The sequence below is a fragment of the Carya illinoinensis genome, chromosome 3, assembly GCF_018687715.1.
Source record: "Carya illinoinensis cultivar Pawnee chromosome 3, C.illinoinensisPawnee_v1, whole genome shotgun sequence".
Lineage (NCBI taxonomy): Eukaryota > Viridiplantae > Streptophyta > Magnoliopsida > Fagales > Juglandaceae > Carya > Carya illinoinensis.
The window spans coordinates 19,363,007-19,380,140 of NC_056754.1; the positions used below are offsets into that span (position 1 = coordinate 19,363,007).

The following is a 17,134-nucleotide window of genomic DNA, read 5'->3' on the forward strand; positions in this document are numbered from 1 at the left end:
TACTACACTGTTATCATAAACCAGTTTTGTTCTACGCTACCCAAAAGTGTAAAAATTTTAATTTGTTGGTTTGCCCACCCAAGGAATGCTTTTGCCAACTCCTCAACATTGAAACCCATTTGCTCCAAGTAATAAAGAAGTCAATTTAATTTCATAACCTGCTACTATATATGTAGCATATATAACCAAAATTTACATTCACCCAAATTTGTATTTTTGCCAGCCTTCTCGACCATTATGCATTGCATTAGCTGGACAACCCTCTTTTAATACAACCGAATCCAACAAACCTGTTATTATACTCAAAGAAGCTTATCAACTCCAGGTGGTATTAATATTTGTCAAGTGAAGTTCATATGCAACATTCTTGCTACTTATTTGTAAGGAATGACCCAATTATGAATGAACTACCTGCTGCAATATTAGACTTTTCATATACAAATTTATTTACAAATATATTATCCATAGCCTCCTATACATCCATGTCCTAATTACAAATAATTTATCCACATATATACAAATTCCTTTACAAAAGTGAATCTCCTTTCAACTCCTCTGCCATAGCCTCCAAAATATAGCCAAAATACAAACACATTCCAGGAAGTAATATGAGGATCAAAAAGCAGCGAGTACCAGTACCATCTGCAAATAGATCAACAAAATATTAAATGCAAATATCTTAATTTATTTAGTTCCTACACATATATAATAAACTTAAATAAATAAAATATTCCTAACAAATTTATTATAAAGCACTATGGAATGAGAAGTCCAGCTTCTAAATCCCAATAAATAAAATATCTGTTTCATTTGTGTGTTATGTTTCACTCCGTATGGGTCGGACGCCGAGATAATATTCGTTACATTCCCTACATTTCAATGGTAGAAGACCAAGATGATGATGAGCATTCTCTCCCCCCATACAAAACTGCATGTGCACAACCAAAAAGATGTTAAAGAGCGAGATTAAAACGTTACCAACACCAAGGGAGTTCCTGGATGTGCTAGAGATAACTTGGATTATATAAATACACTTTCAAGAAATTAAAATAACATAAAGCATACACATCTACTTTTCTTACCCACCCAGTAATGCATTTGTTCACAATAAATTTATAACCAAAATTTATGTGGTATGTTATAACATCAGAAGGGAGATTAAAACTTGGGGATTATTGCCCCAAGTTCTGCTTTCGAATGCTGAGACCTAAAAGAAAACATGAAATTTTGTCATTCATAAATCCAAAAGTGCTGCTGAAATTTGATCTAACACCAATACCAATCTGATACTAATTTAATATAATATCAGATTATTACAGAAAATTAAATAACAAATAAATACAGCATTATCCAATGCCAAACCCGCTTACCAAGGTGGTAATACTTAGCTTTTGAAGCACATGCACTGCAAGGTACCCTAAATTAGTAACCAAAACGTATCAAAATGTTGTAGTTAAACCGTGTGGACTATCCAATGCCCTATCTTTCACATGGCAAGCTTGGCGTAGCCTATAGATATGCAAAATGTCTGTATTAATATACTATATATTAAAAATGGAACATTATTGGAAAATATAAAAATGCAGAATGGGGAAATCATGCAAAATAACCTCATCATTGGCTGGAATCGTAACTTGTGTTACATTACTTTGCTGGGTTGGAATAACAACCTCGTCAACATTAGTACCAAGTTCCGACACCGGATGGTCAACACTTTGTGATTCGTCGACAAATATTTTCCTATAAGTCTAAATTGGAAATTAAGAAATAACATCTATTAGGAATAACATATGTATGCAATTCAATATCTACACAACTGACGATGGAAATTGTAATACCTGTTTCTTCTTTCTCTTTCCTGTAGCCTTCTCGACCATCGGGACCTTTCTTCGCGTTGGCGGCCTCCCTTTCCCCCGAACAACCAGTGGACTTAATACCTTCTTACCCTTGTCGGCGTCCACATTTTCTCTGACCTTTGTTGAACATGACATCGGCTCCACTCCTACCAACTTCTGCTCAAACTCATCCAAAAAATGAAAGAATGCATTGACATGCTCTTCATTTCGAGATACACGTGATGCAAATCTTATACACATTTTAACAACAAGGTCATATCGTCGTGCATCCGCATTGACCCAACAATCGTCATAGCAACTCTTAACCAGTGTGTATCTTCTCTTTTTATCTTTCCTCCATCGTTCCAACACATATTTCTCTGGCAAAGCATGAATGTACTTCATCTGAAAAACTTTAAATGCATGTCTACAGATAATCCCCCTCATCTCGAATAGGGCACAAGTGCATTTAACTTCAAATTCTTCTACATTCAAGTAAACTTTATACTTCATAATTTTTGACTGTCCATCGGGGGTGGAAATTTCTTCAAAAACATCGAAGGTAGAAATGCTACCTTGTGTGCTGACAAGTGAAGGATTACATAAAAGCATCCCCCAAACCTCTGCTTGGACCTCTTTAAATTTTGCATTCGTGTACAGTGATTGAAACTGTCTCTCAATTTTGAATGGGGATACACATGGGATTGTTTGGTTATAGGACAGGAAATCGGTTGTCGTCTCCGTCTCAACCTTCTTCCTCAAAGCATTGTCGAATTGATCGACAAATTCTTTTAATGTCGTACCGGAACGCACAAATCTGTCGAAGAAGGCGTTCATGCTTTCAGATCGTTGGGTAGTGCTCATACGAGCCCAGAATACACCTTTCAAGTAAACTGGTACCCAAAATGACCTCTCGGTGTACAACCCTTGCAACCATGCATTATCAGTAACATCATACTGATGCATTAGCTGCCCCCACTTCTCCTCAAATTCTTCACAACTCTGTGTATCGTAGACGGCATTCTGAATGGCGTACTTCAACCCGTTGTATTCTGAATGGGATCCCAATTTTTCAGGTAGTTTCTGCATTATATACCAGAGACAATATCTATGCTTTGTGTCCGGGAATACAATGCCAATAGCATTTTTCATTGCCCTATCTTGGTCTGTTATGATAGCTTGGGGTGCCCGTCCATTCATACATTCTAACCATGCTTCAAACAACCACACAAAAGTACTTGTATCCTCGCTTGAAATCAAACATGCCCCTAAGAGTATGGACTGTCCATGATAGTTGACACCGACAAAGGGAGCAAATGGCATACCATACCTATTTGTGAGGTATGTTGTATCGAATGTGATCACATCTCCAAAATATTCATATGCCGCTCGACTTCTTGCGTCAGCCCAAAAGACATTCCGAACTCGGAACTCATCATCAACATCCATAACGGATATAAAGCCATCATTCATTTTCCTCATTCTCTTAAAATAGTCATTTAGTGCTTCCCCACCTCCTTTACCTATTCTTAAGTGTTTAGCTCTGTCAATAAAATTTCTGCAATCTTTCTCCTAGAAATCTAAATTCTCATACCCCCCCGCTTCAGTCACAAGTGCATGAAAATTTTTGTGCAACCGAATACCTGCTCTATCATTCAAGTCGAGCATCCTCTGACTGTATTCATCCAAATTTTTGTGAGATCTAAAAAATCTAGACTTTTTTGGACTAATAGTACAATGATTGTGAACAAGAGCTACACTGGTCAACACCCACTCCCCATTCACAAAGCGAGCATTTACCTTCGCCTTACAGTCCGTTTTTGTCGTAGGTCTCGGCTTTGATAAAGTACTATGGCTAGGATAGTACTTGCCGCCACATGCACAGGCAATCGTCACATACTTAGCATTCCCATCTAGATCTCTCTTCATCCTCTTTATAATAACCCCAAAACCCTCTTGTTTGGCATATCGTTTGTAATAGACTAAAACCTCTTTATCAGTACCAAATTTCATACCAGCTTTTGGAGGCTCAACTCTATTATTATCATCTGACTCTTCAAACATCCCCTCCGCATTTGGCGCTTCCTCTATCTCAGGTGAAGTTTCTAAAAAAGGAAGATTGAGTGGTTAGGATTATCATTTTTATCATTAACAATGGATGTTAACAAATATTGTTAAAAGTGTACCTCCAACATTCTTTTCACTTTCAACACTAAATGGCATAGATGATGAACCACTTGCGCAATTTGGATAGGGCATACTTGGTCCGCATGGCGGTATATTAGAATGCTGTATTTTCCTTGTTCTATTATTCATTAGGGAAAATATAGCATATGTAGAAAAAACCATGAAAAGTTATAGAAAATAACTACCTGGGTTGTATCTTCACCTCGTCTCAACTCCTCCAGATTACTCGACGGAGGGTATGACATGGTTGGCCCAAAGGATGGCATTGCCAGATGCTACAATTAACCACTGTGTTAGAATGACTCAAACCCACGCACGTAAAAAAATTAAAAATTAAAAATCGATATAGAAAATTTATATATCGGGCTTTGCCAAGTATAGGGATATGGATTTGGAAATGTATTTAGAGGCAATCCATATGGCAGGTTATTTGGATTTGCAGTACCATGATATCCCTACAATATACAAATAAACCATGGATGCTTTAAAGGCGTGGATATCTAACACTGCGATCATTTTCAAATAACCAATGTGGCTATCATACCTGGGTCGGTGAAGTCGATGTAGAAGGCATGGGTGGCCTTCCATCTTCCTCTTCGCCCATGACGCTATTTCAGGAGACATTTGAGAGAGCATATAGTTTAAGTGCAATGGCTACTTTAAGTGCAAAACTAAATTTTTAACCCAGGTAGACGAAATGGAAGGTGTGGAGGTTGAGTGAACAGTGGGTGGTTGGTGTGGTATAACTCATATAAAAGAAGCCGAAACTTCATGCAAAGCATATAGAATCCAAATTGGTTGTTTGATGCAAAACCAAATAATAAATTCGTCGTAAACCCACGCGACTTTGCGTGGTTGATTGTGATGTAATGTTAAACACGATTGATTACATATAGTGAACAGCAGATAAAAGAAATCTAACAAATATATGAAAATTTAGTGCACTGTTGATGCGATTAAAGCAAAAGTACACTAATATTAGACCCAACAAAGGCACTATCTAAAACATCATTATTCTCCATTTCACCACTGTGTTCATTTATAAACATGCTGCAGCTTGGTTAGGTGGGATTGGGGGAGTGTAGAATCTTTGAGCTTTTTCTTCTTATTGCAACCCTCTTTTCTTTTTTTCTAGTTCCCTATAACCAAGTTGCATTTATTCATGACATCTTTTCTATCTACCCTCACAGGTATTCTTTAGAGGAAATTGGAGAGAAACTCCTAGAAGGGATAGGTGGTGAGAAGAAAAAAAAAAGGTAGGGAGCCAACGCACGTAAAAGATATTTAAAAAGAACCACCTAAAAGCCAAATTTTTTACCAAAGGAAACAGGGTCGATAGGATTCAGCTCCAAATACACTATCCAATAATTTATGCTTTATTCCCTCCTGCAAATTAAATACAATAAAAGGGTACTGAGATTTTGTGTAGCTGAAAGACCAAAATGGTCAAACATGAGAAAGAACAATGGTCAGGAAAGGAAAAGAAAAGACCGAATGAGAGAATGTTGGTATACAGAGTTTTTAGGCGATAAGAATATTAATTTACACACACATGTCAAGCATATAGCATATTATAGAACTTATCTATGGTCATTCTTTACAAAAGTCATTGGAGTTGTAGAAGACTAATTTTTCAAAGGCTAATTAGTAGTGCCAGAACTAGTGTTAGGAAATTCAGTGCATCTTTTTGCTGTCAAAACACACTTAAAAAATTCAGTCTTCTTTTGATCTTTTATAAGATGTAAATCAGTGTATCTAAACTCTTACAACCCAATTACGATCAGTTTCATATAAGAATTACAAAAGAATTTCAAGTGAGCTTTTGATTAAGAGTTAAGATCATGCTCATGGATTGCAATGGTCGCTTCCTCTGCTTCTTTTTAAAAAGAAAAGAAAATGCTAACTAGAAAATTAATAAATAAATAGAAAAAGTATAGTTCTTGCCTACATTTGAGATAACAATGTATGCTTGTTTGAAAATAGAGCAAGAAAATGTGACCACCTTTCTTTCATAGTAAGCTCTTCGATCATTCTTTCTAATCATGACCATATAAGGTTGAGGCTATAAAAATATGAATTGCAAAAAGTCAAAATTATTTTCGGCTCAAGGAAATTATCTATTACAGTTTTGGTGTAAGGGCCTATTATTGTTTATGCAATGAGTCGTTGTAATTGCAGGCCTTTTATTATACACGTGATCTACTTGTCTAAAACCCCTCATGTGCAACATAACTGGTCAACACCCAGAATTAATCAAGTGGGCTCTCCTGTACAACTTCCTCTTCTCACTACTCTAATAAATGGCAGAGATTCTTGTTCTTATGCCTAAGGAATGACTGGGATTTACACTAAATTGATTCTCACACAACCCAAAACGGAAGTTATGGCTTTTAAGCTGGCAGGCCTGGTTAGACAACTGATGCAACAATCAACAAATAAGCCAAGTAGAAAATGAAGGCTTTCACACAATAAAATACCTTGGACGAGATCATCTCGACCGTGGCAATCATTCTCGTGTTGTTGTTAGGTAACATTGAAGATCAAAATGCATTTAAATGTTACTTAAACTTAGTGGCATTCATACAACAGAAACAACCCAAAAACCCCACAAAACACAGATCAAATAAACATCAAATCGCAGATCCATAAACACAAAAACACACAAAATGAGTTTTTCTAGAAATGGAGAGATTGAAACGAAAAGAGAAAAATAAAAATCATTTTCTTTATTTTCTTACCCTTGTAAGGCAACAGACAGTGGGTCAGCAAGCAGCTACAAACCACCGGAGGATTGTGCGAAACATGGGTCCTTTCATCCGAAGCCGTACGAATCTGGTGAACCAAATGAGAAAATACTCACGGTGCCGGAGTGATGAACTCACACTGTTCCGGCGTGAGGGAGCCACACGGGGCGGCCAGTGTGAGGCCGGCGAAAACCCACGACCTGGGGAGTGGGTGGAGGACAGAAACCGGGGAACGAAGAACTGAAGAAGAACGCGGGGGGGGGGGGGGAATTGAAATGAAATTGAAGACACGTTTTCAATTAAAAAAAATAAAATTAAATGCCACGTAGGCAGGAGTGCGGAGGTTGGAGAACAGTAGGGGGTTGGGTAGCATAACTCATAAAATATAGGCTCCTAGAAGTGTTTGTTTTTGGTGTGGAAACACATGAATCGATGCAACTTTGGGTATTGCACAATATAAACAAAAATTCTATTCATAAACCTCATACATTACATACTACTCTTTTTGTTATTTTTTTAATTTTTTTCTTTTATCAAATGTTTGGTATATGAATGATTAGTAGAAGAATTTAATTATTTTAAGAAGAATACAACTAAATAAAATTTTAAAAAATAAAAAAAAAAATATGGTGTGTGGTGTAAGGACTTATGAATAGCAAAGCTCTAATGTAAAAACCTGTTGATGCAATTTCGTTGACATTTTACATGTACCAAACTCCATTGTGAACTTGCTTGACATTGTGAATGCTAATTTTTAGGGATCTTTGTGAGCTAGAAGAATGCAATAAAGTTGTAGAAACATTGGAAAAATCTGTCTGTTTGAGCCCATAAAAAGCATTGAGTTTTGGGCAGCCGAATCAACGCCTATGGCAAAATAAATGAGATGAATTGGCAAATTTGAAAGCCTCCATCTATTATATATATATATATATATATAAGAAATTCTATTATCAAATTGATACGTAAATTACATCATTCATATCATTTAAATTATACAACTTTACAAATCGATCTAAGAATAGAAGAACTATAGGTATAAATATATATATATACACACACACTAAGTAAAACTGCGCATGCCTCGAGAGAGATGGTTGGGAGCATGTTCACATAATCAAAATGAACTGTATAGGAAGTTTGAAAAAGCTAAACTAGAATGAACATACACTGGAAGAATCAAAATTAAGTGGGGGAAAAACTCGTTTGCTCAAAGAGGTTTATTCAATGATGGTTTCCTTTCTCTGAAAATTTCTTCTCCTCATTAGATCTCCAAATCTTCGTAGTAATGCTCTCTTTTTTCTTGAGCTTTTATCATTGTCCAAGTCCTCAAAATGGGTTTTATCCAGACTATCAAAATCGCCTGGATGTACTGTTTCTCCACCATCTGTGAATACAGACGAGGGCTTTTTGCTGAAATGGGCTGTAGAATCCGGCAAATTTAAAGTGCCAAATACTGAACCTCTAAGTGCCCCATCCATTTCATGGTGACCGTCCAGATCCTTGTGTTTATTCGGAGGTTTCAGCTCCTTGTGATTCAAACTGAAAGCTCTGTTCATTAGGTTGCCATCTTTAATATGTTCCTTATTCGCTGAGTTTTGAGTATTGAAATCTTCTGCTTTTGTCGATTTATCCTTCTCTTCTTTTTCCAGCTCCTTTGTTACTGTCTCAGAAAGCAACCTCTTCAACCCTTTGATGTTCTCAAAAGCAGCGGCGTGGTTGATAGAAAGGTTTTCATTCTCTCGGGTAAGGAAATCCAAGGCATCCTCCTTCTCGGCCAGGCTATCCTTGAGTTGGGAATTTTCATCCCTTGCAATTGCTGCAGCTTCTTTTGCAACATTAGCTTCATTTAAAGCCTGTTTAAATATATCCCGCAGCTTTTGATTTTCTTCCTTGGATGCCATGGTCTTTTTCTCTTCTTCTGTGAGCAACTCAAGCAGTCTGCTGCTCTCAGCTTGTGCAGCAAACCTTTCCTCTTCTGCTCTTTTGATGCAATCAACAAAGCCGGTTTCTTTCGCATTCCATGCCATGAGCGAATCTTCAGCCTCTAATCTCAACCTCTCTGCTGTATTTTTATACTGATCGGCTTCTTTCATTGCCTGACCCAAAAGTTCTTCGTACTTCTCCTCCTTGCTCTTTAGCATCAATTTCAAATTCTCTGCCTCCTCTTTTGTGTACTCTAGCTCTGCTTGGGTTACGCCGAGGTTCTCCTTCTCCCGTGTTGCTTCTGCTGCCACTTCTTTTAGTGCCAGTGCTAAATCATCCATCGCCTTCTTGTCATTCCCTTCTAACTCGGTTGCCAACTTTAGTTCATTTTTAAGCAACTCCATTTCCTCAAGAAAAGTCTTTCCCTTCAAGGAAGCAATTTTCTCTCCCTCTTGGGCATGAGCCAAATGCTCTTTTGCTAATAGGAGCTCAGACCTGAGACTCTCCAACGCTTTTTGCATAGCAAGGTTGTCCTCCGGGCAACTTTGGGATGCAAATCCACTCTGCCCGGATGAACCCTCCAATTTTTTCATTTCTTCACGAAGAGAAGCAACCTCTAGCTTTGACTCTTCAAGCAAAATCTTGGTTTGCTCAAGCTGTTTTGTCTGTGCCACCAATGAATCGAACGTTTTCATATCCGATTCCTTTCCCTTCTTTATTTCCGCCTCCAATTCCTGAATTCGTATCTTACTTTCAGACAGTAAGGCTCGTGCATTAGCCTCAGAGGTTGTGACAGTACTCAACTCCATTTTTAACTTCTGCAATGAGGCGTTACTCTCTGCCATTTTGAGCTCCAACCCTTTTGCCTTTTCCAGTTCGAGTTTCAGAGACTCGATATCCTTCTCTTTGAGCTTTAGTTCTTGACTTGCAATCGACAATGAATCCTGTACTGAACTCAGCTCCAATTTTATCTCTGCGACCTTCTTGGGGGACATCGTTTCACTAAGCTTCATGTTGGCCTCCAAAGCCAGCTTTTGCACATCTTTCAGCTCATCAAGTGCTCGATCCCTCTCTTTTTCGGTGACCCTCAATTTCTCTGTTTTCTGCTTCAGCTCCTCCTCAAGATGCTCCCCATGCTGCTGCATCTCCCAAACTCTTCAACAGTTCTTTTGACACCAAAAATTTACATTAAAAAAATCTTTCATGTCTGATCAAAATCCATTAAAATTTCGGTTTGCCTTTTCTTTTGGTCCGATTATTGATACCATCCCATTGTTTATTAAAGAAAATCTAAGAAAAATAATAATCAATCAGATTCGTCGAAAGCAATCATCGTTTTGATAATAATTCACAAAATTATATTCCAAATCAACGAGAAAATCATCAAGGAAAAAAACAGAGAGAGAATATAGAATATCAATACCTCTGGTCAATTCGCAACCTCCAGGTGCTTTTGCTGGAGACACTACGGAGGACTTTCGAATAATTTCTGCTGTTACAAATTGTCAAAGGTACGACTAATAGGATTGTTTTGAGGAAATACAAAAGATACAGATGTAGAAAGAAAGAACAATAATTGTTCACAGATTCGATGCCAAAAGCATGAAATGGTTTACGAAACTCGAATAAGCAAATCCAAGTCAGGGTGGAAAGGGAAAATAACCAGAAAAGTAGAACCAACAAAAAATAAATTATAGAACTGTTGAGAAAAGGAGAATTATATACAACAGCGAGTTTGATAGGGCAGAGTGGAAGGAAACAAAGGACATTGGTTTTGAAGGCACTGTGTATTTTTGTATTTGTATTTTATCAGAGAGAGAGAGAGAGAGAGAGAGGAAAATCCAAGGTTGGCGGATTTGCCACTAAAGGAACCTACGGCTCGAGTGTTTGACGTAGCGGCAAATATGAGAAATTTGACGTTGGACCGGATCTCATTAATCTGACCAAGCCGGCCTGCAGTTTTAATAGAAATGTTCCAATATTGTTTCTTTTCCAACATGGCTTCTATTTCTGACCTGCTGATTGGGTGTGCATTTAGCCGGCTGAGGAAGTCTTGGCAGACTCTTCCAACATCGACCAACTAATGCCAAGCTCTTTCCAATTATCTAGAAACTAAAAACTAAAAATAAAAAGAATACTTGGGAATAACAGCCGAGTTATCAAGGCGAAAGACAAGATTGCTGGCGAGATACATGCGAAAGGGCATGATAAGGATCACTATGACCGAAAAATGGTCTCATAGGACTGAACAAAAATTTAAAAATCCAATTTTTCTCAGGCTGCGCTCCAATTTGGTTAAATTTTTTTTAACCAAAAATTTAAAAAATGTACCAATGCCAATTGTCCGATTCCGACTTTAATATTATACATATTTTATAAAGATATATATTTTTTATATATTAATCATATATATTTTATATAATTATAACTTATTTAGTTAATTAAATTTAATAATATACTACTATGAACAAATTATTATAAAATAATATGCTTACTCTATAATATATATAAACTAAATTGACTAATAATAATATATATAAACAACATACTATTAACAATCTATTACTATTATGTAACACTAATGTATAATAACAACTAATGTATAAACAGTTATATATAATAACATGTAATATTAATTATATAATATTTAATGTATAATAACATTTAAAAAAACTGAAATCTAAAAGTTCAAATCTAATTAGTAAGAGTTTAATATTATCAAATTAAAATTTCAAATAGGTTAATAAATTTCAAATGGGCTCAGAATCGGAGCCGGAGTCCAATTGAAAGCCATGCAAATCACATACAGGGCACTTCGCCTCTGACAATATCGGTGCTCAGTCGGCGTAGGTTCCTTTTACTGTCTCCAAGTTAAGCCTAAAGGCGAGGTACCCCGCCCACGGTTAGTGACTCGTAGAAAACGTTGGGCGCCACATTAAGAACTAACAAACTGGGTGAGAAGCATTAACGAGGAAGTAACTAGTCTGGATGGTTATTATTACCAAAGGTAACGAGGAACTGAGGCCCACACGTACTCACAAACATGAGGCATCACATCTAGCACTAAAAGATAAATTATAGCAATCTCATTAGAATAGTTAAAATTAAATATAAGTTTTACTTAATATGTCGTGGTTAGCCTATTCCATTCGCATACAATTTTTATAAAATAATATTAATTTAACTTTTTTATTTTTTAATTTATTTAATTTTATTATATATTATCTTTCTACCAATTATGTGTTAACTAAAAATAATATTATAGTCTTAAAAAGACTTCCAAAAAACTCAAGCCAAAATTATAACTAAGGGCGAGCAATGGGGCTGGGGCCTCGCACCCCGCTGCACAGTCCCATTCACCCCACCCCTGCCCATGCGAGTCAGGATTCTGTGTCAATTAGTGAGTTTGGTAGTTTGTCTCACTACCGATACTTGGACTTTCGTCTAAAATTATAATTATATGTCTTTAACTGTATATTTTGTTGATTCTGATTGGATTCTTTATAAAAAAGATTATTAAGTTTTATTGAATAACTGATTATAAGAGTGAGACGATTGAAAAGGCCTTGGAGGCCACAATAAAAGAATGGGGGTTGGCATGAGTTTTGACAATTTCGGTTGATAATGCATCGTTTAATGATATCGCATTGAGATATTTGAAGACTTATCTTAGAGAGGCAAATAAGACAATCTTGTGTGGTGAATATTTACGTGTTAGATGTGTTACACATATCTTGAATTTAATTATGACTAAGGGATTGAAAAATATTGATGACTCGCTTGCACGAGTTAGAATGACTATGAAATTTGTGATATCTTCTCCTGCTAGATTGGAGAAATTTAATATTGTTGCTAAGAATGCAAACATAACATAGAAGAATGGTCTTTGTACCGATGTTCCTACCAGATGGAACTCAACCTTCTTGATATTGGAGGCGGCCCAAGAATATAAGGTAGCCTTTCAATTATTGGGTAATGAAGACATTCAATATGCCAAGTACTTTTATGAGCACGGGAATTAGGAAAGCCTAATGATGATTATTGGGAAGTAGTTTCTACTTTTGTTGATTTTTTCAAACTTTTTTATGAGATTACATTGAAGTTATCTAGTTCTTTATACCCTACATCCTATGAGTTTTTGTCAACAAATATGTAGGGTGAAAGAAGAATTAGACAACATGTGTAGAGATTCCAATCTACGGGGATGACTTAACCATGAGGGTCAAATATGACAATTATTGGGGAGATTTGAGTAAACTAAATATTTTGTTATATGTGGCTTTTATTCTTGATCATCATCTGAAAATTAATGGCATGGTATACAGTTTGGGACATGCATACAATCAGCCATGGGTTGATCTTATTAGTGATATGATACGCGATACCCTGACTAAATTGTATGATGAGTTTACTACAATTAAGGGTGATACTACATCTACTACACCTACACTTACACCTACCCCTACGCCTCCTCCAGACACCATGTCAACAAAGAAGCATAGGTTGGCATGGAGTAAAATCCTCTCACAAAATCTCATACTAACTCGTTAATATACAGAGGCGGAGTCGAAGTTAGACAACTATTTGTCAGGTGATATTCTTCCACATGATGATGATTTCGATATATTAGGATGGTGGAAGGCGGCAACAAAAAAATATCTCATCCTTCTTGACATAATTTATTGTATTTTGATCATCTCTATTAGCACCATTGCCTTAAAGTCGACCTTTAGTACCGGAGGGAGCATATTGGATCCTTTCAGTAATTCATTGTCTCCTATCACTGTAGAGGCATTGATATGCACACAAAGTTAGACAATGGAAAAGGAAATTCATGTTTCAGATGTTCTAAATTTTAAGAAGACAAACGAGGAGGGGGGTGGTGATCAACTTGGATATGGACTACTTGGTAATTCTTGTTTTCTATTTATTATTTTGATTTCATCGGTATTAATTTTAGTATTAATTGTTGTAGCAACACATGAGACAACTCAGATGATGTTCACCACCGCTGTAGTGTGATTTCCTGTTAAAAGACCCACCATTGCCAATTTGCTATGCCACAGCCTATAGGTTTGTACAATTTGACAATTTGTAATTTGTATGCCATTATTTGATTTTTTTTTTTTTTGTATTTATATAATTGTTTTTATTGTACAATATGAATAAATAAGTGCAGCTCAAATCTTAAATCTCAATGAGTTAATAAAAAAAGACTACCTGTAACAACCCGCTAGAAATTCAATTGTGAAATTTCTATTAACTTTAGGAACCTCGTCAAAACTCCATAAGTTTTCACGAATCCATTAATCGTATAGGTTTTTGTCTAACTACATAGTTAGTGTTATTATTTATTATGGTATCAGAAGTGTGTTTTTTATTATTAGAGATAGTTAGAAGTGTCAAAATGTATTATGGTTTGTGCCATTAGACTCAGAGGGTTATTTAAAGTCTTATGGCGCAATAACATTTTTTCATATTTTCGGACAAAACGTCTGTTCAAAACTGTAGATATTATTGGATAAAAAGAAATATCTTGAGATAATTTTCGTAAATATTATTGGGTAAAAATATTTTGAGTTGATTTTTATAGATATTATTAGATAAAAATATCTTAAGTTGATTTTTTGTAGATACTATTGGATAGAATATTATGAGATATTTTTTTATAGATATTTTGGGTAAGAAAAAACTACACTCAACTCTCAAATCCAGTCTTATCATCTTCCTTATCTCGTCCATAAGTAGCTCCAGCCATCACCTACAAACTTATCTTTATTTACACGTTCCTTTAAAAGAATATCAAATACTTTCTCTCGGACAACTTTTAGGAGTTCTTTTGCACGCCCATTTCGAAGCTTTTGTAAGTATTTTATCATAAAGTCTCCTTCATATAAATTGTTCCTTTTTTAGTCTAGTTTATATGGATATATTATTTACCCCATTTAAAGATCATTTGGTCAGTCAAATATTATATAAACTATAGAAAAGTCATTCTGGGAGATAAACTGGAGAATATGTTATAGTTTGGAGTTTTTGACCAAGCTAATGGATAGATATTGGTCCGAAATTTTTGTGGAGTATTTTTAACATGTATATGTGATTATTGGTTAAGGATTTTTGCATGATTAAAGGTTTTGATGAAAGATTTTCTTAGATTTAGAAACTTAGAAACTGGAAGAAGAAAAACAGTTTCTGGTTTGAGAAAGTTTAACTCTTTGCTGGGCTAAACCTATTCTAATGACTTTAATAATTTTATTGGAGGATCCTAAGCATCTTATATACATGTTATATTATTACTTTGAAGATATTTGATGTCAGTTTCAAATATATGAAATTTTATGCAAAGAAATATTCAGATAAGCCAAAGTGTGGATATTCTTGGCTAAATTTATGTTTTGGTTAATTTCTAACCATGTGATCTTGAATTAGAAGCTTATATATGTTTTAGGACATCTTTTTAAACCATGTGATGGTTTGGTTTGAAGATCATATATTTATAAGTAATAGATCAAGAGATTTATCAAAACTAGTTGACGAAAAAGTTTCTGTTTTTGGACTAAGTGTAAAACCAAAAACTCTAAATGTTATTTTGTGATTTTGGTGACTTTAGTTTGATGATTTAAAGCATGGTTGATGTTGGGATGATATTATGAATATGTTAGAAGTAAGATTTGATTTTTGAAATTCTTGGAGATGTTTTGATTTAAGGTCAAAACTTGTGATTCAAGTGCTTGGATCTTTTTACAAAAAAGTTTGGTGTTAATTATTAACTTTTTCTAAATGGATGTTTTAAGTATGGTTTTGAACTTAGGATTGGAAGATATTTGTTGCAAAATTTTGGTTTAAGCATGAGTTTTGAAGTTGGAAGGAATTGCAACAAAAATCAAGGGAAATGGCCTATGAATGTTTCGGCCATAGTGTGTTCTTCATAGTTGTGTTTTGTTTTAAATTTTTCTGAGTTGATATTTAAGTTTAGGACAAAATTTACATGAGGAATATAAATTTTGGAAACTTTTGGAGTTAGTATGCAAAATCCTTAAGTTATGGGTAAAACGGTCATTTTCCCACATGTAGAGAGTAAAATGAAAATTTTAATCTTTAAGTTAGTATTTTCCATATTTCAAATTATTAGTGATTTAGTTCTAACTTTTAGAATCACTAATTACAGCTCCTCGTGATCGCACTTGAAGTTTTATAAGAAACGCGGAGATCGAGGTAAGTTAGCTTTTAACTTACTAGCAGTCTACTGTGTATGTATGCTAAGTAAAGGAACTACAGTGTATGTATGTGTGTTATAATATATGTCATGTCATACCAAGTCATCACATAATTGTTTGTTATACAGAATTTATTCTGTCATCAGTTTTTATCTGTTACATAATATATTCTGTCATGTATTGCTGTACATTACAAGTACATCATGCTAAGTATGCCATCTATTACATGTACGTCAAGTCATGTAATATTCACTGTTGTAAGTATGTCATGTTACGAAATATTTCTATCTCAAGTTGGTCATGTATTTCAAGTTATGTTCAAGTCACGTTATGTTACGTCAGGCCTTCAGTCCTTTCGTATTCCAGTCACGTTTCATCTTGATTACTTATGTATGGGGTCACAGCAATTGTGACACGTAGAATACATGGGACCACAACAACTGTGGAGTATGTATTTAAGCAGTTAAAAAATAAGTTTCCGTAGAATACATGGGGTCACAACAACTGTGGAGTATGTATTTACATGTAGAATACATGGGGCCACAACAACTGTGGAGTATGTATTTTTCATGTAAGTCAAGTTTGTGCAGAATACATGGGGCCACAACAACTGTGAAGTATGTATTTTTCATGTTAATTCAAGTTTCAAAGCAAGTTCACGCTAAGTCAAGTTTCAGATTAAGTTCATGTCAAGTCAAGTTCAGTTCATGTTTCAATTTAAGTTATGTCAATTATGCTATGTTGTACGCCAAGTTATGCTTTAATTACTTATGAATTTGATTATGCATTTATACTTTTACTGTCATCCATGCATTATTAGCTTGAGTGGAAGTTTTTTGTTAACTTACTGAGATTTGTAATCAAATCTCATTTTGGTAGTCTCAACTACCATTCTCCCCAAATGGTAGATCTTGTTACAGGACCTGAAAGAGAATCAGGAGCTGATCAACTAGACACAGTTGACTAAGCGACGGTGCGACATAAATGTTAATATAGTAATTAACGTAAATTACTACTTGTACGATTGAGTTGCATCTCTAATACTTTTTGGATCATAACCATTTTGTACCAGTGTTGTGATCTTAGTTGTTTAATGGATTTTTATGTATGAAGTATGATTTAAGCATTTGGGATATTTTCAATTTGGTGCATAGTATTGCTAAAGAAAAAATTTATCCGCTGCGAATATTACATATTGTTAGATGCATGTTAGGAATATTGCATC

The 17,134-nt window shown here is 35.3% G+C and overlaps 2 protein-coding genes across 4 annotated transcripts; both read right to left on the bottom strand.

Annotated features, from left to right (window-relative positions):
- Positions 1–420: 420 nt before the first annotated feature.
- LOC122305713 (protein FAR1-RELATED SEQUENCE 6-like) lies at positions 421–4,231 on the bottom strand. 2 transcript variants are annotated; one of them, XM_043118274.1, is made up of 3 exons: positions 1,839–4,231; positions 1,611–1,748; positions 421–1,509 (listed from the first exon to the last, which is right to left on the bottom strand). In XM_043118274.1, exons 1-3 carry the CDS (start codon positions 3,315–3,317, stop codon positions 1,480–1,482), a joined length of 1,647 nt encoding a protein of 548 aa, XP_042974208.1. In that variant the 5' UTR covers positions 3,318–4,231; the 3' UTR covers positions 421–1,479. The 2 variants fall into 2 exon arrangements, with proteins under 2 accessions (XP_042974208.1, XP_042974207.1); XM_043118273.1 differs by lacking the exon at positions 421–1,509 and having other exon boundaries at positions 1,560–1,748.
- A 3,554-nt stretch (positions 4,232–7,785) lies between these two features.
- LOC122303657 (putative WEB family protein At1g65010, chloroplastic) lies at positions 7,786–10,555 on the bottom strand. 2 transcript variants are annotated; one of them, XM_043115525.1, is made up of 2 exons: positions 10,113–10,555; positions 7,786–9,855 (listed from the first exon to the last, which is right to left on the bottom strand). In XM_043115525.1, the coding sequence occupies exon 2, from the start codon at positions 9,832–9,834 to the stop codon at positions 7,984–7,986; it is 1,851 nt and encodes a 616-aa protein (XP_042971459.1). In that variant the 5' UTR covers positions 9,835–9,855; positions 10,113–10,555; the 3' UTR covers positions 7,786–7,983. The 2 variants fall into 2 exon arrangements, with proteins under 2 accessions (XP_042971459.1, XP_042971460.1); XM_043115526.1 differs by having other exon boundaries at positions 7,786–9,979.
- Between the last annotated feature and the right edge of the window lie 6,579 nt (positions 10,556–17,134).

What these genes read in the sequence shown, in the direction of transcription:
- LOC122305713 (XM_043118273.1), bottom strand. Translation starts at nt 3,317, where the DNA reads ATGAGGAAAATGAATGATGGCTTTATATCCGTTATGGATGTTGATGAT. An exon ending in GAAAGAGAAAGAAGAAACAG is followed by an intron (nt 1,749 to 1,838) that starts GTATTACAATTT and finishes TTTCCAATTTAG; the next exon opens with ACTTATAGGAAAATATTTGT.
- LOC122303657 (XM_043115525.1), bottom strand. Translation starts at nt 9,834, where the DNA reads ATGCAGCAGCATGGGGAGCATCTTGAGGAGGAGCTGAAGCAGAAAACA.